Raw genomic sequence first — 27,446 nt, forward strand, 5'->3', positions numbered from 1 at the left:
CCACCTTTCCAGCTCTGTACATTGCTTTTTTTTTTTAATGTACTTTTAAACTTTTTTGTTGTTGTTGTCTGTGTGTGTGTGAAGGCAACTGAGGAGCAAATAGGGAGATCAAGAGGAAAGACCTGTTCTGTATTTGACTGAAATTTGTCATGGCCATTTTTTACCCAGAGCTTTTATTTTAACCTTTTAAGGTAGCTCTAACCGGCATTGTTTGTTAGCCTGCTGTAAATAATATACAATTCATTAACTGTTCTTTTTTCTTTTCTTTTTTTTACCATTTCCCACTAGATAAATGGCTCATTTAAATCAAGTACTAACAAAATCTTGTCTGGCTGGCAAATGCAGTGCCTGGCATCTGCTGTCAGGGAGGAGACAAACATGAGTGGGGGAGGAGAACAGGCTGACATTCTGCCGGTCAACTATGTGGTCAAGGACCGATGGAAAGTGGTAAGTATATCTAATATTCTTATTCTCCATTTGTCTCAGGAAGGAGCATCAATGTCCAGCTGTAGTATTTTAGACCAGTGGTTTCCATACCTGTCCTTAGATGACCCTTCCAATCAGTTGTTCAGGGTATCTCCAGTGAACATGCATGTGATTTGCATGTACCACATTTCATGTATATTTTTTGTGGATACTACTGTTATGGTATATTGTCCTGCTCTATGGAAGGAAGGTTTTGGCCTCTGAAAGCTAGTAAAAAAATGCATTAAGTTGGTCCTAAAAAGATAAATATGTTAAATGACAAGACGGACAGCTATTCTGTCTTAAAAAAATGTTAGTCAATTTCTGAAGGTTGTTTCCATTTTTATGGAGCGCAAATTTGGAATGAACTGCCTATGTCATTGAAAGGTTTATCATCATACGTATCTTTTAGGGTTTAAAAACCTATTTGGTTTTTTTTAGTAAATAATGGTTTGTTCTATCTAAAATTAATTTAGCTTTGTTTATACTATAATTAGGTTCTATCTATGTGGAAATTCCTCTGATGTATGTCTCTTTGCATGTTAACCACTGTGAATTCTTTTGTGGAGTAACGGATGGTATACAAGACTATAGAACAAAATAGGAAGAGCTGGTACATACAGGTGATATGGCTATTAATATATTTAGGGAATATTTTCAGCAATTACGTTTTCCATCTGAATCCAATAGTCTAGATAACGACACATACATGTCTAGCATAGAATTACTGCAAATAGAAGGCCATAGTTAATGTATCAGTTATTGCAGAGGAAGTGTCTGGGCAATTCATCAGAGTCCATTATGTAAGGCTCTGGGCCCTGCCAGGTTCCATGGAGAATTCTATAAAATTTTGAAAGACTCAGTGCAACACCTCTTACTGTAATGTTTAATATATTATTAGAACCCAGTGTTTGCCAGACTCATTAAAGATTTCTCAGATCATAGTGATACCAAAGCCTGGGAAAGATCCTACAGTGATAGAATCCTATTGCCCAATTTCACTTTTAAATTACATGGCCAAATTATTAGTGAAGATTCTTTCATGGGTCCTTCCACCCTATATTGCAGACCCACAGGGTAGATTTGTTCAAAGTAGATTTGCGGTTAGAAAAGTTTGGATAATATTGACATGCTTTGTGGTGGTCAAACATCAGAAAATGCCTTCTCTGCTGATCAACATTGATGTGGAAAAAACATTGACAGAGTAGGATTTTCTTTTTTGTATGCGGTACTGGATAAATATGGTATTACTAGTAAAAAAAGCCCCGTTTCTGATGCAAATGAAACGGGGGCTAGCAATGTTTTCTTCTGTGTGCATGTGGGAGTGTGTGTGTCCCTGCCCTCTGGCCTCTCTCCCCTCCCCTCTCTGAGTCCTTCACTGTTACAGAGCCAGAGATTTGATTTCGTGCTCTGCTGTTTTCCTTCACTGACTGTGTTACAGAGAGGGCGGGGCAGACACTCATAGGGAAACCGGATATCTCGCCCCCTTCACACTTCCGGCTGGAGGCTTCATAGAACGTTGGTTTTGCCTTTTATATAGAGAGATATTTTTTATAAGGATGCAGTTCATATCACGAGAGATTATCAGAGTAAAATCCTCCTTGTGTTAGGTGGAATTCAACTTTATTTTCTTGGGCGGGGGTGATTATGGGAAAAAAAGAGGAAGGGGAAAGGATTAGGAAAGGAGAAATGCAAACTACCTGATCCATTCAATATACTACTACTACTACTATCTATATTAATAAATCCCACCTTGAACGTTCTGAAGCTCACTCCAAGGCAGAGAAGCACAAAAATCCTGTAGTCTTCATAGGCTAGGACCAGTCACCCTCACTCATAGACCCGCCCTCAGCCACGCCCCATCTGTACATAAAACGCTACCTCAACATTCTGAAGACAACCTGCTGAAGCCATCTGCAAATCCCTAAACAGTTCGTAAGTTCATGGTGGTGAAGCCATCCAACTCACCATGTCTCTCTGCCCCGCCCTCGAGGGCGGAACACAGAGAGTAAAGGGATCCATAAAGGCACCCCTCCCAACTGGCAACCCCCTCCAACAAACAACGACCCAGGCAAGGGGGAGTGTTTCCGTACTCCTCCCCCTGCCTAGGAATCGCTACAGACTGCTGGAAATCTCCCCAACCACACGACCACAAAAGCCACCTGCAACCCCCCCCCCCACACACACACACACAAAACACACACACATACACACATACACACACACAAACATACACATACACACACACATACACACACGCACACAAACGCAAACACACACAGAAACGCAAACACACACGCAAACACACACATACACACACGCACACAAACGCAAACACACACGCAAACACACACACACATAAACACACATACACATAAACACACACGCAAACACACACAGAAACGCAAACACACACACACATAAACACACACATACACATAAACACACACACAAACACACACACATATAAACACACACAAACACACACGCAAATACACACAGAAACGCAAACACACACACACATAAACACACACATACACATAAACACACACACACACACATATAAACACACACAAACACACACGCAAACACACACAGAAATGCAAACACACACAAACACACATACACATAAACACACACGCAAACACACACACACATAAACACACACGCAAACACACACACACACACATAAACACACACGCAAACACACACACACACATAAACACATGCAAACACACGCACACACATAAACACACACAAACACACACATAAACACACACACACACACACACACACATAAACACACACAAACACACACACACACAAATGAACACACACACAAATGAACGCACACACACAAACACGCAAACACACACACATAAACACACACACAAACACGCAAACACATAAACACACACACAAACACGCACACACACACAAACACACACACATAAACACACACACACGTAAACACACACACACACACGTAAACACACACAAACACACACACTCACAAACACGCACACACACACAAACGCACACACACACGCAAACACACAAACGCACACACACACGCAAACGCACACACACACGCAAACACACACAAACAAACGCACACACACGCAAACGCACACACACGCAAACACACACAAACAAACGCACACACACAAACAAACGCGCACACACGCAAACACACACAAACAAACGCACACACGCAAACACACACACAAACGCGCACACACACACACATAAACACAAACGCGCACACACACAAACACACACACATAAACACACACACACAAACACACACACACACACGCAAACACACACAAACAAACGCACACACACACAAACACACACAAACAAACGCACACACGCAAACACACACACAAACGCGCACACACACACAAACAAACACACACACGCAAACACACACACGCAAACACACACACAAACGCGCACACACGCAAACACACACACAAACAACCAAACACACACACAGACACATAAACACACACACATAAACACACAAAAACACACACACAGAAACACAAACACACAAAAACAAACAAACACACATACACACACACACAAACAAACACAAACACACACACACACAGCCTCAACGGTGCACCTCTAAGTGCCTCCCCGCCGCATCGCCACAACAACCCGTGCAACGGGGCATCAGAAAGCCCCTACCCCCCTTCCCTCCTCGCCGCATCACCCAACCCCTCCCCCGCCGCTTCACCAAGCCCTCCCCCCACATCGACCGCCTTGCCACCCGCGACCGCTAATATAAACTCTGTCCGGCGGCTGCTGCTGCTTCTATTCAGCAGCAGCCCGTACATAAAGAAAACAAACAAACAAAAAACAACCTCCTAAAACGCACCTCCGTGGAGAACCATCTCACATTGGCTGACGTCTCTGCAGCTGCTCCTCCTCTCCCCTCAACGTCAGTGCCCCTGCCGGAAGACCCCGGAGAAACGCCGAGACGTCAGAGGGGAGAGGAGGAGCGGCTGCAGAGACATCAGCCAATGTGAGATGCTTCTCAACGGAGGTGCGTTTTAGGAGGATTTTTTTTTTTTGGTTTTCTTTATGTACGGGCTGCTGCTACTGAATAGCAGAAGCAGCAGCCGCCGGACACAGTTTGTATTAGCGGTTGTGGGTGGCGAGGGGGTTGATGAGGGGGGAGGGGCTTGGTGATGTGCTACGGTGGGGGGGTCGGGTGATGCGCGAAGGGGGGGGGACAAGGGGCTTTCTTTGGGTGCTGCGCCGGCTGGGGAGGGAAGGGGGGGTCTCGCTGGACATGGGTGGCTGGAAGGAAGCAGGGGGAGGGGAGGGTCGCTGCACATGGGTGGCTGCAGGGGGGGGCAGGGAACAGGGAGATAGGGATGGGGCTCCACACACACTACATGGGTGCCTGCAAGGGGGACAGGGGATACAGGACGGACACTGCAGGGCGGGCAGGGGGACAGAAGGGTTGGTGGTCATCAGGGGGGACAGGTGGGTCGATGGACATGGCTGGCCACAGGGGAGGAACAGGGAAAAAGGAGAGGAGTGTCCTCAGACATGGGTGGCTGCACAGGAGAGGAGGGTCGCTGGACATGGGTAGCTGCAGGGGGGGGCAGGGGGACAGAAGGGTCGCTGGACATGGCTGGCTGCAGGGGGGACAGTGGATAGAGGAGGGATGCTGCACAAGCGTGCCTGCAGGGGGACAGGAGAGATGCTGAGGGGGGGCCTGAGACCACATGGGTGGCTGCAGGGGGAGCAGGGGAGACAGGAAGGACGCAGCAGGGGGAGAGGAGAGTTGATGGGCATGGGTGGCTGCAGGGGGGCAGGGGAGAGGGAGGGGGTGAGGGGGTTCCTCACACCACACACGCAGTCACTCATTCTCTGTCTGCCACATACACTGTCACACTCACTGTCTTTGTCCCTCTCTCTCACACAGTGTCACACAAAAACACAAACACTGTCTCTCACACACTCTCTCTCTCTCTCTCGCACAAACACATACACTCTGTCTCTCTCTCTCTTACATTCTCTCTCTGACACACACGCTCCATCTCTCACACACGCTCTTTCTGAAACATACACTCCAAGGAAAACCTTGCTAGCGCCCGTTTCATTTCTAACAGAAACGGGCCTTTTTTACTAGTATTAATATATTAATTAATATATTAATCCGCAAACGAATCTTTTCCGGAGATGGGAAGGTGGTAGAACGAGAGGACATGAAATGAGATTGAAGGGGGGCAGACTCAGGAAAGATGTCAGGAAGTATTTTTTCACGGAGAGGGTGGTGGATGCTTCGAATGCCCTCCCGCGGGAGGTGGTGGAGATGAAAACGGTAACAGAATTCAAACATGCGTGGGATATGCATAAAGGAATCCTGTGCAGAAGGAATGGATCCTCAGAAGCTTAGCTAAAATTGGGTGGTGGAGCAGGTGGGGGGAAGAGGGTTTGGTGGTTCGGAGGCGAGAATAGGGGAGGGCAGACTTATATGGTCTGTGCCAGAGCCGGTGATGGGAGGCGGGAAAAACTGCTGGGCAGACTTATACGGTCTGTGCCCTGAGAAAGACAGGTACTAATCAAGGTAAGGTATACACATGAGTTTATCTTGGGCAGACTGGATGGACCATGCAGGTCTTTTTCTGCCGTCATCTACTATGTTACTACTTAACATTTCTAAAGCGCTACTAGGGTTACGCAGCGCTGTACAATTTAACATGGAAGGACAGTCCCTGCTCAAGGAGCTTACAATCTAAAAGACAGGAGTACAATCTAAAGACAAGTGTACAGTCTAAAAGACAAGTGTAGAGTCAATCTGATAGGGCATACTATATTTCTCGAAAGGTTAGGCGCCGAAGGTAGCATTGAAGAGGTGAGTTTTAAGCAGAGATTTGAAGATGGGTAGGGAGGGGGCTTGGCGTAGGGGTTGAGGAAGATTGTTCCAAGCGTAGGGTGCGGCAAGGCAGAATGAGCGGAGCCTGGAGTTGGCAGTGGTGGAGAAGGGTACTGAAAGGAGGGATTTGTCCTGTGAGCAGAGGTTACGGGCGGGAACATAGGGGGAGATGAGGGTAGAGAGGTAGTGAGGAGCCGCAGACCGGGTGCATTTGTAGGTAAGGAGTAGAAGCTTGAATTGAATGCGGTATCTGATCGGAAGCCAGTGAAGTGACTTAAGGAGAGGGGTGATATGAGTATATCGGTTCTGGCGGAATATAAGACGTGCGGCAGCGTTCTGAACGAATTGAAGGGGGGGATAGATGGCTAAATAGCTTGCAATTGGTTGGTTTTAAGTTTGAATTTTTTAAAGGCACTTTAACAAACCGGATTCACTGGAAGTATGGGGGGGGGTAGAGTTTCAGTCTGATATACTACTATACACTCTTTGTTTAATATATTGTACAAGCTGTTATTTCTGTGGGGAAGGATGGGGGAAGAGAAGTTAAGGGATAGGGATGACAGTGTAAAAAGCTGAACAAGTTGATTTGATCAATAAAAGTCATTTATAAATAAGGATACAATTCATGCTTTATATCATAATCCCACAATCCATGATGACAATTTGGTCACATGGGATATTATTGGAACTGTTTCTTATTAATTCACAGTTTGTCTTTTATTTTATGTATTTATTTATTTTTATTTATTTTTGTTACATTTGTACCCCGCGCTTTCCCACTCATGGCAGGCTCAATGCGGCTTACATGGGGCAATGGAGGGTTAAGTGACTTGCCCAGAGTCACAAGGAGCTGCCTGTGCCTGAAGTGGGAATCGAACTCAGTTCCTCAGTTCCACAGGACCAAAGTCCACCACCCTAACCACTAGGCCACTCCTCCACCTTTAAATTACTTATTGCTCTATTATGGGGGAAAATCAGAGAAACTTGCATAAGGAGGCCTAAATTACAACAGGTAAAAATAATCTAAATGATAAAAGCATGATTAATTCACTACCTAAGATACAGAAAGTTTGGAAGGGGAGCCACAAATAAAACAAGATATGCCAGGATCAGCGGCGAAATGGCAAGTACACGTGGAGGGGCATAATCGAACGGAAACGCCTATCTCCATGGGCGTTTATCTCAAAGATCGGGTCCGTGAAGGGGCGGGCCGAACCGTATTTTCGAAAAAAATGGACGTTTTTGAGCTGGGCGTTTGGTTTTTTTAGCGATAATGGAAACTAAAAACGCCCGGCTCAAAAACGTCCTAATCCAAGCCATTTGGTCGTGGGAGGGGCCACGATTCGTAGTACACTCGCCCCCCTGATATGCCAGGACACCAACTGGGCACCCTACGTCAGTGCGGTGGACTTCAGAAAAAGCTCCCACATGCATAGCTCCCTTACCAAGGGTGCTGAACACCCAACCCCCCTCCCCCAAACTCACAAATGTACAACACTACCATAGCTCTTAGGGGTGAAGGGGGCACCTACATGTGGGTACAGTGGGTTTTGGAGGCCTCCCATTTACCAGCACAAGTGTTACAGGTGGGGTGGGGGGATGGGCCTGGGGCCACCTGGCTAAAGTGCACTGTGGTACCCACTAAAGTGCTCCAGGGACCTGCATACACGCAGGCCTCTAGGACTGGTTGCTGCTATATAACCTTGGCACACCAGTTGACACCTGAAGACTAATCTCTACGAAAACGTCCTTTATTGGAATAACTGCCTTTACTCACAGTTAACTGCAGATCAGAGGTTGTGCCCCACTGGCAACGAGTCTCCCTGGTACTGAGATGAGCAGTAGGTCAGAACTGGCAGAATGCTGTACAATGCCCTCATTCAGCCACATTCAATGGAAGAACTAAGTTGTCTAACGTGGCTAACACAGGAAAGGGAACTAAAACTGGCTTACAAAAATGGCCACTACCGCATGGACTACAACAGGAAACACAACAGGGCACACTCTGACCTAGTAGGCAGGGGGAAAAGCACCATGGGAGAAGAGCCTACCAACTACCAACATTGTGAGACTGTAACACAACAGGGCACACTCTGACCTAGTAGGCAGGGGGAAAAGCACCATGGGAGAAGAGCCTACCAACTACCAACATTGTGAGACTGTAACACAAGCTAATGAAATCACGGAGCCCAATACCCTACACCCACCACAATGCAATGCTGATGTGACCCTGTAGTGCACCCGAGAGCCACATCTGACCCAGGGAAAGGCTGTGACAGGATCGAACACATTCTGCTGTCATGGAGGTGGGTATGGCATTCATACAGGCTTGGAAAAAAGTTTTTAAAGTGGGTTTTTTTTTTTGGTGGGAGGGGGTTAGTGACCACTGGGGGAGTCCGGGGAGGTCATCCCCGATTCCCTCCAGTGGTCATCTGGGCAGTTGGGGCACTTTTTTGGGACTTGTTCATGAAAAAAAAGGGTCCAAAAAAAGTGACCCAAAATCACGGTAAAAACGCCTCTTTTTTTTTTTCGATTATCAGCTAAAGACGCCCATCTCTCCTCGGCTGATAACCACGCCCCCAGTTCCGCCTCCACCACGCCTCCGACACGCCCCCGTCAACTTTATTCGTTTCCGCGATGGAGTGCAGTTGGAAACGCCCAAAATCGGCTTTCGATTACACCGATTTTGGGCGCCTTTGCGAGACAAACATCTATCTCCCGATTTAGGTCGCACTATAGGCGTTTTTCTCTATCAAAAATAAGCTGGATAGCAAAGCTAAGACAAATGATCAGAGGAAATCTAAGGAAGTTAGTAAGTTTTCAAAGATCTTTTACATTTCTTGACGGATATCTCAGTGTGGCTGTTGGTTCTGCAAAGTGGAGGCAAAATTACTAAAATGTGACAGTCAAGTACAGTCTTAAAGTATAGATGAGGGTAGTGGGACAACCAAAAGATTATGCTGAGACAACCTAAGAGTGCAAATAGGCTTGTAAGGAAGCAAGAAATGATCAAGGAAATGGGGGCAACAGAATAATAAACCTGGTGTTTTATGACCAAGGTTTTGAAAGGAATGCGGTTTGAGATTTGGTAACCAGTGCTCAGCAAGTAACTACTACTACTACTACTATTTAGCATTTCTATAGCGCTACAAGGCATACGCAGCGCTGCACAAACATAGAAGAAAGACAGTCCCTGCTCAAAGAGCTTACAATCTAATAGACAAAAAAATAAATAAAGTAAGCAAATCAAATCAATTAATGTGAACGGGAAGGAAGAGAGGAGGGTAGGTGGAGGCGAGTGGTTACAAGTGGTTACGAGTCAAAAGCAATGTTAAAGAGGTGGGCTTTCAGTCTAGATTTAAAGGTGGCCAAGGATGGGGCAAGACGTAGGGGCTCAGGAAATTTATTCCAGGCGTAGGGTGCAGCGAGACAGAAGGCGCGAAGTCTGGAGTTGGCAGTAGTGGAGAAGGGAACAGATAAGAAGGATTTATCCATGGAGCGGAGTGCACGGGAAGGGGTGTAGGGATGGACGAGTGTGGAGAGATACTGGGGAGCAGCAGAGTGAGTACATTTATAGGTTAGTAGAAGAAGTTTGAACAGGATGCGAAAACGGATAGGGAGCCAGTGAAGGGTCTTGAGGAGAGGGGTAGTATGAGTAAAGCGACCCTGGCGGAAGATGAGACTGGCAGCAGAGTTTTGAACCGACTGGAGAGGGGAGAGGTGACTAAGTGGGAGGCCAGCAAGAAGCAGATTGCAGTAGTCTAAACGAGAGGTGACAAGGGTGTGGATGAGGGTTTTGGTAGAGTGCTCGGAAAGAAAGGGGCGGAGTTACGGATGTTGTAAAGAAAGAAACGACAGGTCTTGGCAATCTGCTGGATATGAGCAGAGAAGGAGAGAGAAGAGTCAAAGATGACCCCAAGGTTTTCGAGCTGAGGAGACAGGGAGAATGAGAGAGCCATCAACAGAAATAGAAAACGGGGGAAGTGGGGAGGTGGGTTTGGGGGGGGAAAATGAGAAGCTCGGTTTTGGTCATATTTAATTTCAGGTGGCGTTGAGACATCCAGACAGCAATGTCAGACAAGCACGCTGAAACTTTGGTTTGGATGCAAGGTGAGATATCAGGGGTAGAAAGGTAGATTTGGGAGTCATCAGCATAGAGATGGTAGGAAAAGCCATGGGATGAGATTAATGAACCAAGGGAAGAAGTGTAGATAATAGCGGTCTATGGACTTGTCCTTTAGGAATCTATCTAACCCCTTTTTAAACTCCGTCAAGCTAACCGCCCGTACCACGTTCTCCGGCAATGAATTCCAGAGTCTAATTACACGTTGGGTGAAGAAAAATTTTCTCCGATTCGTTTTAAATTTACCACACTGTAGCTTCAACTCATGCCCTCTAGTCCTAGTATTTTTGGATAGCGTGAACAGTCGCTTCACATCCACCCGATCCATTCCACTCATTATTTTATACACTTCTATCATATCTCCCCTCAGCCGTCTCTTCTCCAAGCTGAAAAGCCCTAGCCTTCTCAGCCTCTCTTCATAGGAAAGTCGTCCCATCCCCACTATCATTTTCGTCGCCCTTCGCTGTACCTTTTCCAATTCTACTATATCTTTTTTGAGATACGGAGACCAGTACTGAACACAATACTCCAGGTGCGGTCGCACCATGGAGCGATACAACGGCATTATAACATCCGCACACCTAGGAGGGGACCAAGAACAGAACCCTGAGGTACGCCGACAGGCAGAGGGATAGAAGTTAGAAGAGGATCCACCAGAGTGAACACTAAAGGTGCGGAGGGAGAGGTAGGAAGAGAACCAGGAAAGGACAGAGCCCTGGAATCCAAGTGAGGACAGGGTATCGAGAAGTATGCTGTGATCGACAGTGTCAAAAGCAGCGGAAAGATCAAGAAGAATGAGGAATAACCCTATCAAACTTTTTGGCGCTATAAAGTAGCATTACTGATACATTTTGAGTAATCCACAGACTTTGAATTTGAGAGGACAGATCCATTAAATAGGGTAGGGTTAAATGGCCATTTTTCTCAATGGAGAGGGTAAATAGTGGAGTTCCACAGAGATCTATACTGGGACTAGTGCTGTTTAACATATTTATAAATGATCTGGAAATCAGGTGATTCAATTTGCAGATGACACAGAACTATTGAAAGTTCTTAAAACACATACAGACTGAAAATTTGCAGGAAGACCTTAGTAAACTGGAAGACTGGGCATCCAAATGGCAGATGAAATTTAATGTGGACAAATGCAAAATGATGCACCTTGGGAAGAATAATCCAAATCATAGTTTCCTGATGCTAGGGCCCACCATAGGAGTGAGCGCCCAAGAAAAGATCTAGTTGTCATTGTAGACAATACACTGAAATCTTCTGCCCAGTGTGTGGTGGCAGCCAAAAGAGCAAGCAGGACGCTAAGAATTATTAGGAAAGGGATAAGACCAAAAATGCTATAATGCCTCTGTATTGCTCCATATTGCGACTCTCAACATGGAGCAGTTCTAGTCGCCTTATCTCAAAAAAGATATAGTGGAATTAGAAAAGGTTCAAAGATGAGTGAGCAAAGTGATAAGATGGAATTCCTCTAATGTGAGGAAAAGGTAAAGAGTTTAGGGCTCTTCAGCTTGGAAAAGAGATGGCTGAGGGGGGTTTTGAGGTCTTCAAAATCTTGAGTGGTGTAGAACAGGTAGTGAATCGATTTTTTTTTAAATTCTTTCAGAAAGTACTCAATGAAGTTACATGGAAATACTTTAAAAACAAATAGGAGGAAATATATTTTCACTCAACAAATGATGTAGCAGCAGCAGTTAGCATATCTGGGATTTAAAAAGGTTTGGACAAATTCCTGGAGAATAAGTCTATAGTCTGTTATTGAGATGGACATGGGGAAGGAACTGCTGCCCCTGGATTGGTAGCATGGAATGTTGCTTCAAATTGAGTTTCTGCCAGGTACTTGTGACCTGCATTGGCCACTGTTGGAAACAGGATACGGGGCTAGATGGACCATTGATCTGACCCAGTATGACTATTCTTATGTTCTTATGTAAAACGGTCAAAGGCAGGATAATACAAATGAATATAATAATAGATGTAATGCTGCTTGATTATGGTTTTATAACTGTTGTATCAATGTAAAGGAATTTTCTCACCATAGATGAAATATTTATTTATTTATTTGTTGCATTTGTGTCCCACATTTTCCCACCTTTTTGCAGGCTCAATGTGGCTTACATATTACCGTTATCGGCGTTAGCCGATTTTGGTCTGAACAAATACATGGTTTGAATGAATACAAAGTGTAAATTGAATGTAAGACTACTATCAAAAATTAACAGAAGTATTTAAAAGCATAGATGTTTCTTGAAACATAGGCATGAATGAACCTGGGGGGGGGGGGGGGGGGTTGTGAGCGCCAAGGAGAGAGAACAGCAGTTGTCTTTGAAGGTTTTTTTTAGACTATTTTGTGCTATCCAGTTTGCAGTTGTGTCTAATTTTGTGGAGATAGTTGTCATAGAATCAGGTCTATAAGAGCCAGAAGCTGAGTATCGTTAGCATATATGAAAAATGCTAAATCTAGTGACGGAATTAAAAAAAGGCCAAATGCAAAGAAAGCATTGAAAGGTATAGGTCCAAAGATAGAATCCTGTGGCGCACCACGATAGAGGATGTAAAGTGGAAATAGAGTTCTGCCAGTTAACCTGGAAAAAACGTTTCTCAAGATAAGATTTAAACCAAGTGAGAATAAGGTCTGATATCCCAAGATCAGAAAGCTTATGCATCAGAATAGTGTGTGATCTACCAAATCAGAGAGCTCGAAGAGAGCCATAAAACATGAGGCCCCTTTTCCTGATTAGTCCTCATGAAATCAGACAGAGCAAGAAGTATGTGTTGTGCTGTGATAAGGACGAAAGCCTGTCTGACATGGATGAAGTGCATTAGTCTGATCTAAACAGTTGATCAATTGAGATGCCACTGTTTTCATCCATAAAGCTAAGAAACATCGTAGGCTAAGGGACGATGGTCCCAGCTCCCAGTCTTCCCCTTTAAACTCTTCCTTATCATACAGTTTTTGCTCTCAATTCCACCCTTTTCTCCCTTCTAGAGCACTTCTGGCGCTCCCTCACCCTCCCTTCCATGTTCACATAATAATTCTCCGAGGACAAGCAGGCTGCTTGTTCTCACTGATGGGTGACGTCCACGGCAGCCCCTCCATTTGGAAACTTCACTAGCAAAGGCCTTTGCTAGTACTCGCGCGCCCAAGCGCACCGCGCATGCGCGGCCATCTTCCCTCCCGAACCGGCTCGTGTTCATCGGTCTTCTTTTGTCCGCGCTCGGTATGGTCGTGTTTTCGCCGTGTCGCGCCCCGGAAAGTCGACCTCGCGCGTCGTTCTTACTTCGTGTTAAAAAAAAAAAAAAACTCTGTGTGGAAGGAGACTCTCCGGTCTTTTTCCTTCCCATATTTCCAGTTTTTCGCCCCGGTAAGTTTCTTTCGTCGTCGGGGTAGGCCGCTTTTAGGCCTCGGGTCGAAGTTTTCTTCCCCTTGTTTTTGTGGTGCCTTTTCCGCCATTTCGACTTTTGATCTCGCCGGCGTGATTTTTCTGCCCATGACATCGAAGTCTCCCAGCGGCTTCAAGATGTGCACCCAGTGCGCCCGGGTCATCTCGCTCACTGATAGGCACGCGTCGTGTCTTCAGTGCTTAGGGGCTGGGCACCGCCCGCAGGCCTGTAGTCTGTGTTCCCTTTTACAAAAGCGGACTCAGGTAGCGAGATTGGCCCAGAGGAACGTTTTGTTCTCGGGCTCTTCGTCGGCATCGGCACCGGGAGGATCCAGTGCATCGACGTCGTCAGCGCCCGGACCTTCATCTTCGCCCCTGACTGCATCGAGTGTATCGAGGCATCGACCCTCTGCATCGGGGCGACATTGGAGGGCCGCGTCGGCGTCGGTGACATCGAGACCTCCTCTTTTGCTGATGTCGTCGGACGGTGGTGCTTCGTCTGGAGCGCAGGTGAGGGCTTGTCCATTCCCCTGCTGGTGGCGGTGAGCCTTCGGTGGGTCTCCTCCTGCCCTGAGGGCTCCCGCGGTACAGCCCCCCCGAGACAGACCTCCTTCGGCCCTCGGCCCCGAGGAAGAGACGGCTGGAATTCGACGTCCTCCTCGTCCGGTGCCGGGAAGCTCCGGTGACATGCTTCGCTCCAAGAAATCGAAGAGCATCGTCACCGGTCTCCTTCCGTGTCGGCACCGAGAGCTCTGGGTCGCCGAGGGAGTCGGACACCCAGTAGGTATCGGCACGACGAGGACCGCTCACCCTCTGTTCAGGAGGTGTCGATGCGCTCCACTCTGGACAGCCCGGAACAGCCTCCACGCCCGGAACAGTTTTGACCATCGACTCCTGCATCGACATCGATGTCTTTCTCCACAGCCGCTCTGCACGAGAGCCTCCGGCCGTTTCTCCAGAGATCCTGGGGGAGCTGTTGCGCCCTACTCCTCCAGTACCGGGGGTTGCTGCGCCTCCGGTACGTCGAGCGAGGCGCTGGCTGGTCCCATGCCCGAGGTGAGGCCTTCCGCATTGGTACCGCGTGCGGCACCGACTGCGGTCGCCTCCCAGGAAGGCTCCCCGACTACGTCGGCGGAGGGAGCTTCGCCGATGCGGGCGGGAGAGTCTACCTCTCGATGCTCCCATCGTGGATGTGGCTCCACGGAGTCGAGTCGGGCACGGTTGCAGACACAGGTCCGTGAACTTGTGTCTGACACCGAGGGTGAGGCCTCGTGGGAAGACGAAGGAGACATCAGATATTTCTCTGACGAGGAGTCTGAGGGTCTTCCTTCCGATCCCACTCCCTCTCCTGAAAGACAGCTTTCTCCTCCCGAGAGTCTGTCTTTCGCTTCCTTTGTCCGGGAGATGTCTACGTCCATCCCCTTCCCGGTGGTTGTGGAGGACGAGCCCAGGGCTGAGATGTTTGAGCTCCTGGACTATCCTTCTCCACCTAAGGAAGCGTCCACAGTACCCATGCATCATGTCCTAAAAAAGACATTGCTGGCGAACTGGACCAAGCCTCTAACTAACCCCCACATTCCCAAGAAGATCGAGTCCCAGTACCGGGACCCAGAGGGGACCCAGAGTTGATGCGCACTCAGTTGCCTCATGACTCTGGAGTTGTGGATTTGGCCCTAAAGAAGGCCAAGAGTTCTAGGGAGCATGCTTCGGCGCCCCCAGGCAAGGACTCTAGAACCTTGGACTCCTTTGGGAGGAAGGCCTACCATTCTTCTATGCTCGTGGCCAAAATTCAGTCTTACCAGCTCTACACGAGCATACACATGCGGAACAATGTGCGGCAGTTGGCGGGCTTGGGGGATGCGCTCCCCCTTGAGCAAGCCAAGCCTTTTCAGGAGGTGGTCAGGCAGCTGAAGGCGTGCAGAAAATTCCTGGCCAGAGGGGTGTATGACACCTTTGATGTTGCGTCCAGGGCCGCTGCTCAAGGTGTGGTGATGCGCAGACTCTCATGGCTGCGTGCCTCCGACCTGGAGAATAGAATCCAGCAGCGGATTGCGGACTCGCCTTGCCGTGCGGATAATATTTTTGGAGAGAAAGTCGAACAGGTGGTAGAGCAGCTCCACCAGCGGGAAACCGCATTCGACAAGTTCTCCCGCCGGCAGCCTTCAGCCTCTACCTCTACAGGTAGAAGATTTTTTGGGGGAAGGAAGACTGTTCCCTACTCTTCTGGCAAGCGTAGGTACAATCCTCCTTCTCGACAGCCTGCGGTCCAGGGCTAAGCCCCAGCGCGCTCGCTCCTCGTCAGCAGCGTGCGCCTCAGCAAGGCCCTCGGCTCCCCAGCAAAAGCAAGGGACGAGCTTTTGACTGGCTCCAGCAGAGCATAGCCGACATCCAAGTGTCAGTGCCGGGCGACCTGCCAGTCGGAGGAGGTTGAAAGCTTTTCACCACAAGGTGGCCTCTCATAACCTCCGATCAGTGGGTTCTCCAAATAGTCCGGCAAGGATACACCCTCAATTTGACCTCGAAACCTCCAAATTGTCCACCGGGAGCTCAGTCTTACAGCTTCCAGCACAAGCAGGTACTTGCAGAGGAACTCTCCGCCCTTCTCAGCGCCAATGCGGTCGAGCCCGTGCCATCCGGGCAAGAAGGGCTGGGATTCTATTCCAGGTAGTTCCTTGTGGAAAAGAAAACAGGGGGGATGCGTCCCATCCTAGACCTAAGGGCCCTGAACAAATATCTGGTCAAAGAAAAGTTCAGGATGCTTTCCCTGGGCACCCTTCTCCCCATGATTCAGCAAAACGATTGGCTATGCTCTCTGGACTTGAAGGACGCCTACACGCACATCCCGATACTGCCAGCTCACAGACAGTATCTGCGATTTCAGCTGGGCACACGTCACTTTCAGTACTGTGTGCTACCCTTTGGGCTCGCCTCTGCGCCCAGAGTGTTCACGAAGTGCTTGGCTGTAGTAGCAGCGGCACTTCGCAGACTGGGGGTGCACGTGTTCCCATATCTCGACGATTGGCTGGTGAAGAACACATCCGAGGCAGGAGCCCTGCAGTCCATGCAGATGACTATTCGCCTCCTGGAGCTACTGGGGTTTGTGATAAATTATCCAAAGTCCCATCTTCTCCCAGTGCAGAATCTCGAATTCATAGGAGCTCTGCTGAATTCTCGGACGGCTCGCGCCTATCTTCCAGAGACGAGAGCCAACAACTTGTTGTCCCTCGTTTCGCGGGTGTGAGCGTCCCAGCAGATCACAGCTCGGCAGATGTTGAGATTGCTGGGCCACATGGCCTCCACAGTTCATGTGACTCCCATGGCCCGCCTTCACATGAGATCTGATCAATGGACCCTAGCTTCCCAGTGGTTTCAGGCTGCTGGGGATCTAGAAGACGTGATCCACCTGTCCACGAGTTTTCTCGAATCCCTGTATTGGTGAACGATTTGGTCCAATTTGACTCTGGGACGTCCTTTCCAAATTCCTCAGCCACAAAAGGTGCTGACCACGGATGCGTCTCTCCTGGGATGGGGAGCTCATGTCGATGGGCTTCACACCCAAGGATGCTGGTCCCTCCAGGAACGAGATCTGCAGATCAATCTTCTGGAGTTACGAGCGATCTGGAACGCTCTGAAGGCTTTCAGAGATCGGCTGTCCCACCAAATTATCCAAATTCAGACAGACAACCAGGTTGCCATGTATTACGTCAACAAGCAGGGGGGCACCGGATCTCGCCCCCTGTGTCAGGAAGCCGTCAGCATGTGGCTCTGGGCTCGCCGTCATGGCATGGTGCTCCAAGCCACATATCTGGCAGGCGTAAACAACAGTCTGGCCGACAGGTTGAGCAGGATTATGCAACCTCACGAGTGGTCGCTCAATTCCCGAGTGGTGCGCCAGATCTTCCAAGCGTGGGGCACCCCCTTGGTGGATCTCTTCGCATCTCAAGCCAACCACAAGGTCCCTCAGTTCTGTTCCAGGCTTCAGGCCCACGGCAGACTGGCATCGGATGCCTTCCTCCTGGACTGGGGGGAGGGTCTGCTGTATGCTTATCCTCCCATACCTCTGGTGGGGAAGACTTTGTTGAAACTCAAGCAAGACCGAGGCACCATGATTCTGATTGCTCCTTTTTGGCCGCGTCAGATCTGGTTCCTCTTCTTCTGGAGTTGTCCTCCGAAGAACCGTGGAGATTGGACTGTTTTCCGACCCTCATCACGCAGGACGAAGGTGCGCTTCTGCATCCCAACCTCCGGTCCCTGGCTCTCACGGCCTGGATGTTGAGAGCGTAGACTTTGGGTCTGTCAGAGGGTGTCTCCTGTATCTTGCTTGCTTCCAGGAAAGATTCCACTAAGAGGAGTTACTTCTTTCTATGGAGGAGGTTTGCCGTCTGGTGTGACAGCAAGGCCCTAGATCCTCGCTCTTGCCCTACACAGACCCTGCTTGAATACCTTCTGCACTTGTCTGAGTCTGGTCTCAAGACCAACTCTGTAAGGGTTCACCTTAGTGCAATCAGTGCATACCATTACAGTGTGGAAGGTAAGCCGATCTCAGGACAGCCTTTAGTTGTTTCGCTTCATGAGAGTTTGCTTTTGTCAAAGCCCCCTGTCAAAGCCTCCTACAGTGTCATGGGATCTCATGTCGTTCTCACCCAGCTGATGAAACCTCCTTTTGAGCCACTGAACTCCTGCCATCTGAAGTACTTGACCTGGAAGGTCATTTCTTGGTGGCAGTTACTTCAGCTCGTAGAGTCAGTGAGCTTCAGGCCCTGGTAGCCCAGGCCCCTTACACCAAATTTCATCATAACAGAGTAGTCCTCCGCACTCACCCTAAGTTCTTGCCAAAGGTGGTGTCGGAGTTCCATCTGAACCAGTCAATTGTCTTGCCAACATTCTTTCCCCGTCCTCATTCCTGCCCTGCTGAACGTCAGCTGCACACATTGGACTGCAAGAGAGCATTGGCCTTCTATCTGGAGCGGACACAGCCCAACAGACAGTCCGCCCAATTGTTTGTTTCTTTTGATCCCAACAGAAGGGGAGTGGCTGTGGGGAAACGCACCATATCCAATTGGCTAGCAGATTGCATTTCCTTCACTTACGCCCAGGCTGGGCTGGCTCTTGAGGGTCATGTCACGGCTCATAATGTTAGAGACATGGCTGCGTCGGTAGCCCACTTGAAGTCAGCCACTATTGAAGAGATTTGCAAAGCTGCGACGTGGTCATCTGTCCACACATTCACATCTCATTACTGCCTGCAGCAGGATACCCGACGCGACAGTCGGTTCGGGCAGTCAGTGCTTCACAACCTGTTCGGGCTTTAGGATCCAACTCCACTCCCCGAGGGCCCTGTTTGTTCTGTTCCAGCTGCACTCTCAGTTAGTTGGTAAATTTTTTAGGTCAATCTCAGTAATGTCCTCGCCGTTGCGAGGCCCAATTGACCATGGTTGTTGTTTTGAGTGAGCCTGGGGGCTAGGGATACCCCATCAGTGAGAACAAGCAGCCTGCTTGTCCTCGGAGAAAAGCGAATGCTACATACCTGTAAAAGGTATTCTCCGAGGACAGCAGGCTGATTGTTCTCACAAACCCGCCCGCCTCCCCTTTGGAGTTGTGTCTTCCCTTGCTTTGTCTTGCTACATATGGGACTGACGAACACGAGCCGGTTCGGGCGGGAAGACGGCCGCGCATGCGCGGTGCGCATGGGTGCGCGAGGACTAGCAAAGGCCTTTGCTAGTGAAGTTTCCGATTGGAGGGGCTGCCGTGGACGTCACCCATCAGTGAGAACAATCAGCCTGCTGTCCTCGGAGAATACCTTCTACAGGTATGTAGCATTTGCTTCAACTGCTCCTAGTAACCTAAATCCCTTCCCCATATTAACTTGCTTAAGTCCCATGGCCACCATCTTTTTGATATAGTCACTCTTTGGTACCTGGTTACTTCCCTCCCCATCAATCTTATTCCCTGTTGTTCAAGGAATATCTAACAACTCCATTTGCCTAATAAACCATCCATGTGAAATTCAATGTGTACCAATCCACCCATTCCCCCCTCCCTGTCAATGATTTTGTGTGAATCTCTCAACCCACATCAAGATTTCACACGTTCTCAGCTAGCCTATTGCCTAGTTAACTATAATAACACTTAACACCTGCTGTTCCGTGAGTCCCTGCCTTTCTCTTTTCGGCGCGGGGGTACCGTGCTTTAATGTGGGCGACGCTGGCATTTGAAAGCTGTTCCTGTTGTGGTAGCAGATTCTCCACAGCAGGACTCTGTGTGGTGGCATGTTTGAACGCTGGGGAGGGAAGTGCTGCTACTACTACTACTACTTCCCCGAGCAGCCTTTTCCCGCGCTAAAATGGCAGGGACACGCGCCTTTTTGCTGGCGCGGCCCTCTCTTTTCTCCTGATATCAGCTCTATGGCCTTGATGTGGGCAGGGGCGACCTTGTGTTCCATTAGAGACTGCTGGTCCAGGGGATTCCCCTTTATTTTCTCCAGCATTTGGTTTCCTTTACCAAAATCACTGTTGAGTCAGAAACTGTTTGCATGTAGCTGGGGCAGTGGCACAAATTCTTCTCAAACTGCCCCCACTATGCAAGGAGATCCAAGGAAAGAACAGAATTACTTTAAGCTGTTTCTATATCTTCTGAGCAGGATCTCATCTGCTCTGGGACCCTTAATTTGAACCTTTCTTTTTAAGAGATCTTGGCCTCAGTAGCCCTTTTTTTGATTGGGGGAGTTTTTATGCCCATGTCGGGCAGATGGGTTCTAGAGGGCTAAGTTTTCCAGAAGGAATCTGATGGTCCTGCGATGCGCCTTGTTTTTTTTTTTTCAGGATGCACATCAGCCACTCTGGGGCTTCTCTGGGGCAGGGGGCATTCTGCTGCTCTGTATGCCTATATGTTGCAGAAGTCTGTCTCAGTCTCTCTGATGGACCCTGCCCCGAAGAGAGGTTGTTTTCTCTCCATCTGAGCTGTAGGGTCCATTTCTCCCCTGTCTTCCTCTATTCGGAGGGAGTCTTTTCAGGGCAGTCCCTTTCTGCACAAAGGCAGCGAGAATCTCCTGAGCTGGAAAGCCACATTTGCCTACCTGGGTACATTGATAGCAATAGGTCTCACTGTCTGTGGTGAGTTTAAATTTTCTTATAGTTCCTGGTGTGGGAAACAGTGAACAGCATCAGAGCAAGACTCCTTGTATGTTGGGCTGCTGAAGTGCCTATTTAGTGCTTTTATTTACAGACTTTTCTGTCCCCTCAGCTTTTCTCTGAGGACAGTTGCTTGAACAACTTGGAAGTTTCCCTCCATCTTTTGTGAAACTCGTTTTATCCTGGCAGTACAGGCATTGCCTATGAGCACACCACCAACCTGAGTGTGTGCCTGATCTCTGATCTTGGAAGCTCAGCAGGGTTGGGCCTGGATGGGAGACTGCCTGGGAATACCAGGTGCTGTCGGTTTTCTTGTTTTTTTCTGCACCTTTTGCTCCTTTACAAATGGGAGTTTCTAGACTTAGTGCCTTTGGTTCCAGGTTTCTGTGGGAAATGTTACACATTGTTATTTTCTGGGGCTAGTGCTCTGGTCTTCATTGTAACCAGGGAACCTCAGTGTTGTCATGGGGGCATTTGCTCCAGATGCAGTACTTTCAGCAAAATAGTTTTATTTTTCTGGAAGATGGTTGGCTTTCAGCCTAAGTTTAAGGCTGGTTGTGCATCATATTAGAAGCTGTGGCCCTCGGCTCCTTTTCTATGGGGCATATTTTACTTCCCTCTCTCATATTGCTTGCCTTGACAAACAGTTCTTTCCATAGCTGGGACAGTTTACACTAGGCCACAGCAGCTCTGATCTTGTAGTTCTGGTCTCTGTCACTGATCAAACTATTGCATTCCAGCTCCTGCTTCTTCTATATCTGTGGCACCTCTAGTTAGCTGTTGCGGTGTCTGTAAGGCTTTTTCTTTATATTGGACAGTTAGCTATATTCAGAGCTACTTCAATTTAGCCTGCACTTCAATTTTCCCTGCACTTCTCCCTTAGGAAGCGTTTCTTCTCTTCCCTCTTTGGCCCCCTCATCTGCGGTTTCTCTGTTTGGCCGTTCCGAGTCCTCATGTTCAGTTCCAGGCTTTGCCTGTCGGCATGGCTATGGCTCCATTCACCTTTTCCTAGGTTTGGGAGTTTTGCGGCATTCTCCGCAAGGACAGCATCAGAGTGCACCTCGCTCTAGGCAAGATCCGAGAGTTTATCTTCCCAGGTATTCTCGGAATCCTTGAGCTGGGTGGTCACCCTTCAAATGAGCCACCTTGTCCCATTCCAGACAGCTGTGGTACGATTCTTTTGTTGACCAAGAACTGGAGGATCTAGGTTCAGACTTGGGTGCGCAGTCTGCTCAGGGCGCTGAGTCCTCTGGTCTGGCTATGCATTCATATCTTGGGCTCTGTGGCGGACACTTTGGAGATAGTGCTGTGGGCGGTGCTCAGACAACATCTACAGCTCTTGCTTCTCGACGGGTGGTCTCCTGTGTTCTAGGAGTGTCAGCAGTTTCTTCCGTGGCTGTTCTCGGTACACCTGTGCATGAACTGGTGGCTTCACAATTCCTCCCTGTGGAAGGGATGCCTTGGCGCCTCCGCAGTGGATGGTGGTGGTCATGGATGTGAGTCTTTCGGACCAGAGAGCCCTTTTTTTTTGTTACATTTGTACCCCGCGCTTTCCCACTCATGGCAGGCTCAATGCGGCTTACATGGGGCAATGGAGGGTTAAGTGACTTGCCCAGAGTCACAAGGAGCTGCCTGTGCCTGAAGGGATCTGAGGAAGCTAGAAGAATAGTCTAAGGTTTGGCAATTAAAATTCAGTATCGAAGAAATGCAAAGTGATGCATTTAGGGAGTAGAAACCCACGAGAGACTTTTGTGTTAGGCGGGGAGAGTCTGATAGGTACTGAGGGGGAGAGGGATCTTGGGGTGATAGTATCCGAGGATCTGAAGGCGACGAAACAGTGTGACAAGGCGGTGGCCGTAGCGAGAAGGTTGCTAGGCTGTATAGAGAGAGGTGTGATCAACAGAAGAAAGGAAGTGTTGATGCCCCTGTACAAGTCGTTGGTGAGGCCCCACCTGGAGTATTGTGTTCAGTTTTGGAGGCCGTACCTTGCGAAGGATGTTAAAAAAAATGGAAGCGGTGCAAAGAAAAGCTACGAGAATGGTATGGGATTTGCGTTCCAAGACGTATGAGCAGAGACTTGCTGACCTGAACATGTATACCCTGGAGGAAAGGAGGAACAGGGGTGATATGATACAGACGTTCAAATACTTGAAAGGTATTAATCCGCAAAAAAATCTTTTCCGGAGATGGGAAGGTGGTAGAACGAGAGGACATGAAATGAGATTGAAGGGAGGGCAGACTCAAAAAAGATGTCAGGAAGTATTTTTTCACGGAGAGGGTGGTGGATGCTTGGAATGCCCTCCCGCGGGAGGTGGTGGAGATGAAACGGTAACGGAATTCAAACATGCGTGGGATATGCATAAAGGAATTCTGTGCAGTAGGAATGGATCCTCAGAAGCTTAGCCAAAATTGGGTGGCGGAGCAGGTGGGGGAAGAGAGGTTGGTAGTTGGGAGGCGAGGATAGTGGAGGGCAGACTTATACGGTCTGTACCAGAGCCGGTGATGGGAGACGGGACTGGTGGTTGGGAGGCGGAAAATACTGCTGGGCAGACTTGTACGGTCTGTGCCCTGAAAAAGGCAGGTTCAAATCAAGGTAAGGTGTACACATATGAGTTTATCTTGTTGGGCAGACTGGATGGACCATGCAGGTCTTTTTCTGCCGTCATCTACTATGTTACTATGTTACTAAGTGGTAATCGAACTCAGTTCCCCAGGACCAAAGTCCACCACCCTAACCACTAGGCCACTCCTCCATTCCTTTGCCTCCTCCTTCCGTCTCTGGGGTGGTGGATGGCACAGGGGACGGTGTAGCCGATCTTCCGCCTGGATCTGCTTTTGGTGCTGTTTGTCTTCTAGCACTTCAGGACACGTTGCGGGCTAGGCTGTGTTTGTGCCATTGGAGAAGATGAGGCGGTGGCTGCTTCTTCGACAGAGTGAGACTCTGAGTCTGACTGTGGCCATCAGGGTGTGTCACCCCCATGGAGTGGGCAGAGGACCTCTTGTTCCGTTTCTATGCGGCCCACTTTACGGGTTTTTCCTACGGTGAGTTCTCTTTTCTACCGTCTTCTGGTCTTGGCAGAATGGTTATTCTGCACCAGTGCTTCTCCAACTTGGCCTCAGGTAGAGAGCTTCCGCTGCGTTTGACACTGTCGATCACAGCATACTTCTCGATACCCTGTCCTCACTTGGATTCCAGGGCTCTGTCCTTTCCTGGTTCTCTTCCTACCTCTCCCTCCGCACCTTTAGTGTTCACTGTGGTGGATCCTCTTCTACTTCTATCCCTCTGCCTGTCGGCGTACCTCAGGGTTCTGTTCTTGGTCCCCTCCTCTTTTCTATCTACACTTCTTCCCTTGGTTCATTAATCTGATCCCATGGCTTTTCCTACCATCTCTATGCTGATGACTCCCAAATCTACCTTTTCTACCCCTGATATCTCACCTTGCATCCAAACCAAAGTTTCAGCGTGCTTGTCTGACATTGCTGCCTGGATGTCTCAACGCCACCTGAAATTAAATATGACCAAAACCGAGCTTCTCATTTTCCCCCCCCAACCCACCTCCCCGCTCCCCCCGTTTTCTATTTCTGTTGATGGCTCTCTCATTCTCTCTGTCTCCTCAGCTCGAAACCTTGGGGTCATCTTTGACTCTTCTCTCTCCTTCTCTGCTCATATCCAGCAGACCGCCAAGACCTGTCGTTTCTTTCTTTACAACATCCGTAAAAATCCGCCCCTTTCTTTCCGAGCACTCTACCAAAACCCTCATCCACACCCTTGTCACCTCTCGTTTAGACTACTGCAATCTGCTTCTTGCTGGCCTCCCACTTAGTCACCTCTCCCCTCTCCAGTCGGTTCAAAACTCTGCTGCCCGTCTCATCTTCCGCCAGGGTCGCTTTACTCATACTACCCCTCTCCTCAAGACCCTTCACTGGCTCCCTATCCGTTTTCGCATCCTGTTCAAACTTCTTCTACTAACCTATAAATGTATTCACTCTGCTGCTCCCCAGTATCTTTCCACACTTGTCCTTCCCTACACCCCTTCTCGTGCACTCCGCTCCATGGATAAATCCTTCTTATCTGTTCCCTTCTCCACTACTGCCAACTCCAGACTTCGCGCCTTCTGTCTCGCTGCACCCTACGCCTGGAATAAACTTCCTGAGCCCCTATGTCTTGCCCCATCCTTGGCCACCTTTAAATCTAGACTGAAAGCCCACCTCTTTAACATTGCTTTTGACTCGTAACCACTTGTAACCACTCGCCTCCACCTACCCTCCTCTCTTCCTTCCCGTTCACATTAATTGATTTGATTTGCTTACTTTATTTATTTTTTGTCTATTAGATTGTAAGCTCTTTGAGCAGGGACTGTCTTTCTTCTATGTTTGTGCAGCGCTGCGTATGCCTTGTAGCGCTATAGAAATGCTAAATAGTAGTAGTAGTAGGTAGATCTGATGGCGTCCCGGCTGGACGCTCAGATGCCTTCTTTCTTCTGTCATCGGAGAGAGGGTGATTCAGCAGGGCTGGTTCAATTGCTTCCTTAGCTGGAGGACGTTCTTCGATAGTGTTTCCTCCATGGCCTCTCTGCAGCTGAGTTTATTTTGGATCACTTGCCACCAGGGCTGAGTCATTCTGGTAGCTCCGGATTAACCCTTGCCCTTGGTATGCGGATATGGTGCGGCTCCTGGTGTCACCTTCATTTTGGATCTGCTTGACTCCGGCTTCTTCCTTCTGGGTCCACTCCTAAGTGGATGATCCCTCTCGCTTTGGTCTTACGGCCTGATTTTTTGAGAGGCCTACTCTACATAATTACATAAGTATTGCCATACTGGGAAAGACCAAAGGTCCATCGAGCCCAGCATCCCGTTTCCAACAGTGGCCAATCCAGGTCACAAGTACCTTGCAAGATCCCAAAACAGTACAATACATTTTATTCTGCTTATTCTAGCAATAAGCAGTGGATTTTCCCCAAGTCCACTTTAATAGTGGTCTATGGACTTTTCCTTTAGGAAGCCATCCAAATCTTTTTTTAAACCCTGCTAAGCTAACTGCTTTTACTACATTCTCTGACAGTGAGTTCCAGAGTTTAATTACATATTGAGTGAAGAAATATTTTCTCTGATTCGTTTTACATTTACTACTTTGAAATTTCATTGTATGGCCCTAGTCCTAGTTTTTTTTTGAAAGCGTAAACAAGCGATTCACGTCTACCCGTTCCACTCCATTATCATTCAATCATTTTTATTGATGACAAAACTCGTACATTATACATGAAACAGTTACAATCTGTCAGAGCCAGAGTCAAAATAGATTGAATAACAAGAACAGAACATCAGCCATCAAATACAAAATTTCCCCCCCCCCCTTTAATTTCCCCCCTCCCTACCACAAACAAGTATTCTACCCCCTCCCCTACTCCCCGTCCCTACTCCCCTTCCTCTGCACGCTATTCATTGCTTGTTACAATATACAATTTCGCAAAAATAATTGAAGCCAGGCATCTCTAAAAAGAAAATAAACAATCATGTTCAAAAACCACCTGGGACTTCTGCACTGCATTCTAGCTTAAGTTCTCACCTTCCCCAGCCGAGGACCCTCCCTCCCCTCCTAAAGCCCCTCCCCATTCCCCTTCCCGTCATATAACATGCCATGCGTGCTAAGAGTTTAGAATTCTGCTCCGTTCCACTGCTGTCAACGAGTCCCAAAAAGGGGCCCACATACAGCAAAAGGCATCCCCCCTAGTTGAGGCCAAATCTCCAACCTCTCTACGTTCCAGGCCGTTCCACTCCATTATTTTATAGACCTCTGTTGTATCTCCAAGCTGAAGAGCCCTAGTCACTTTAGCCTTTCCTCATACTAACATAGTAGATGACGGCAGAAAAAGACCTGCACGGTCCATCCAGTCTGCCCAACAATATAAACTCATATGTGCTACTTTTTGTGTATACCTTGATTTGTACCTGTCCTCTTCAGGGCACAGACCGTATAAGTCTGCCCAGCACTATCCCCGCCTCCCACCACCGGTTCTGGCACAGACTGTATAAGTCTGCCCAGCACTATCCCCGCCTCCCAACCACTAGCCCCGCCTCCCACCACTGGTTCTGGCACAGACTGTATAAGTCTGCCCAGCACTATCCCCACCTCCCAACCACCAGTCCCACCTCCCACCACCGGCTCTGGTACAGACCTTATAAGTCTGCCCAGCACCATCCCCACCTCCCAACCACCAGTCCCACCTCCCACCACCGGCTCTGGTACAGACCGTATAAGTCTGCCCAGCACTGTCCCCGCTTCCCAGCCACCAGTCCCGCCTCCCACCACCAGCTCAGGTGCATGAAATTTCTCTGTCCCTGGAGGGCTCACAATCTAATTTTGTACTTGAGGCAATGGAGGGTTAAGTGACTGGCCAAGGTCACAAGGAGCAATAGTGGGATTTTAACCGGGC

At 48.6% G+C, this 27,446-nt stretch overlaps 1 protein-coding gene across 1 annotated transcript in view; it reads left to right on the forward strand.

Moving 5' to 3' along the window:
* The first annotated feature begins 316 nt into the window (after positions 1-316).
* Positions 317-27,446, forward strand: part of LOC115464202 (tau-tubulin kinase 1-like) — a 124,551-nt gene continuing 97,421 nt past the window's right edge. The window contains exon 1 of the mRNA XM_030194593.1: positions 317-447. Coding sequence (XP_030050453.1) covers positions 340-447 — 108 coding nt within the window. The 5' untranslated portion in view covers positions 317-339. The remainder of the gene's footprint in view (positions 448-27,446) is intronic.

Source organism: Microcaecilia unicolor, chromosome 3, assembly GCF_901765095.1.
Source record: "Microcaecilia unicolor chromosome 3, aMicUni1.1, whole genome shotgun sequence".
Lineage (NCBI taxonomy): Eukaryota > Metazoa > Chordata > Amphibia > Gymnophiona > Siphonopidae > Microcaecilia > Microcaecilia unicolor.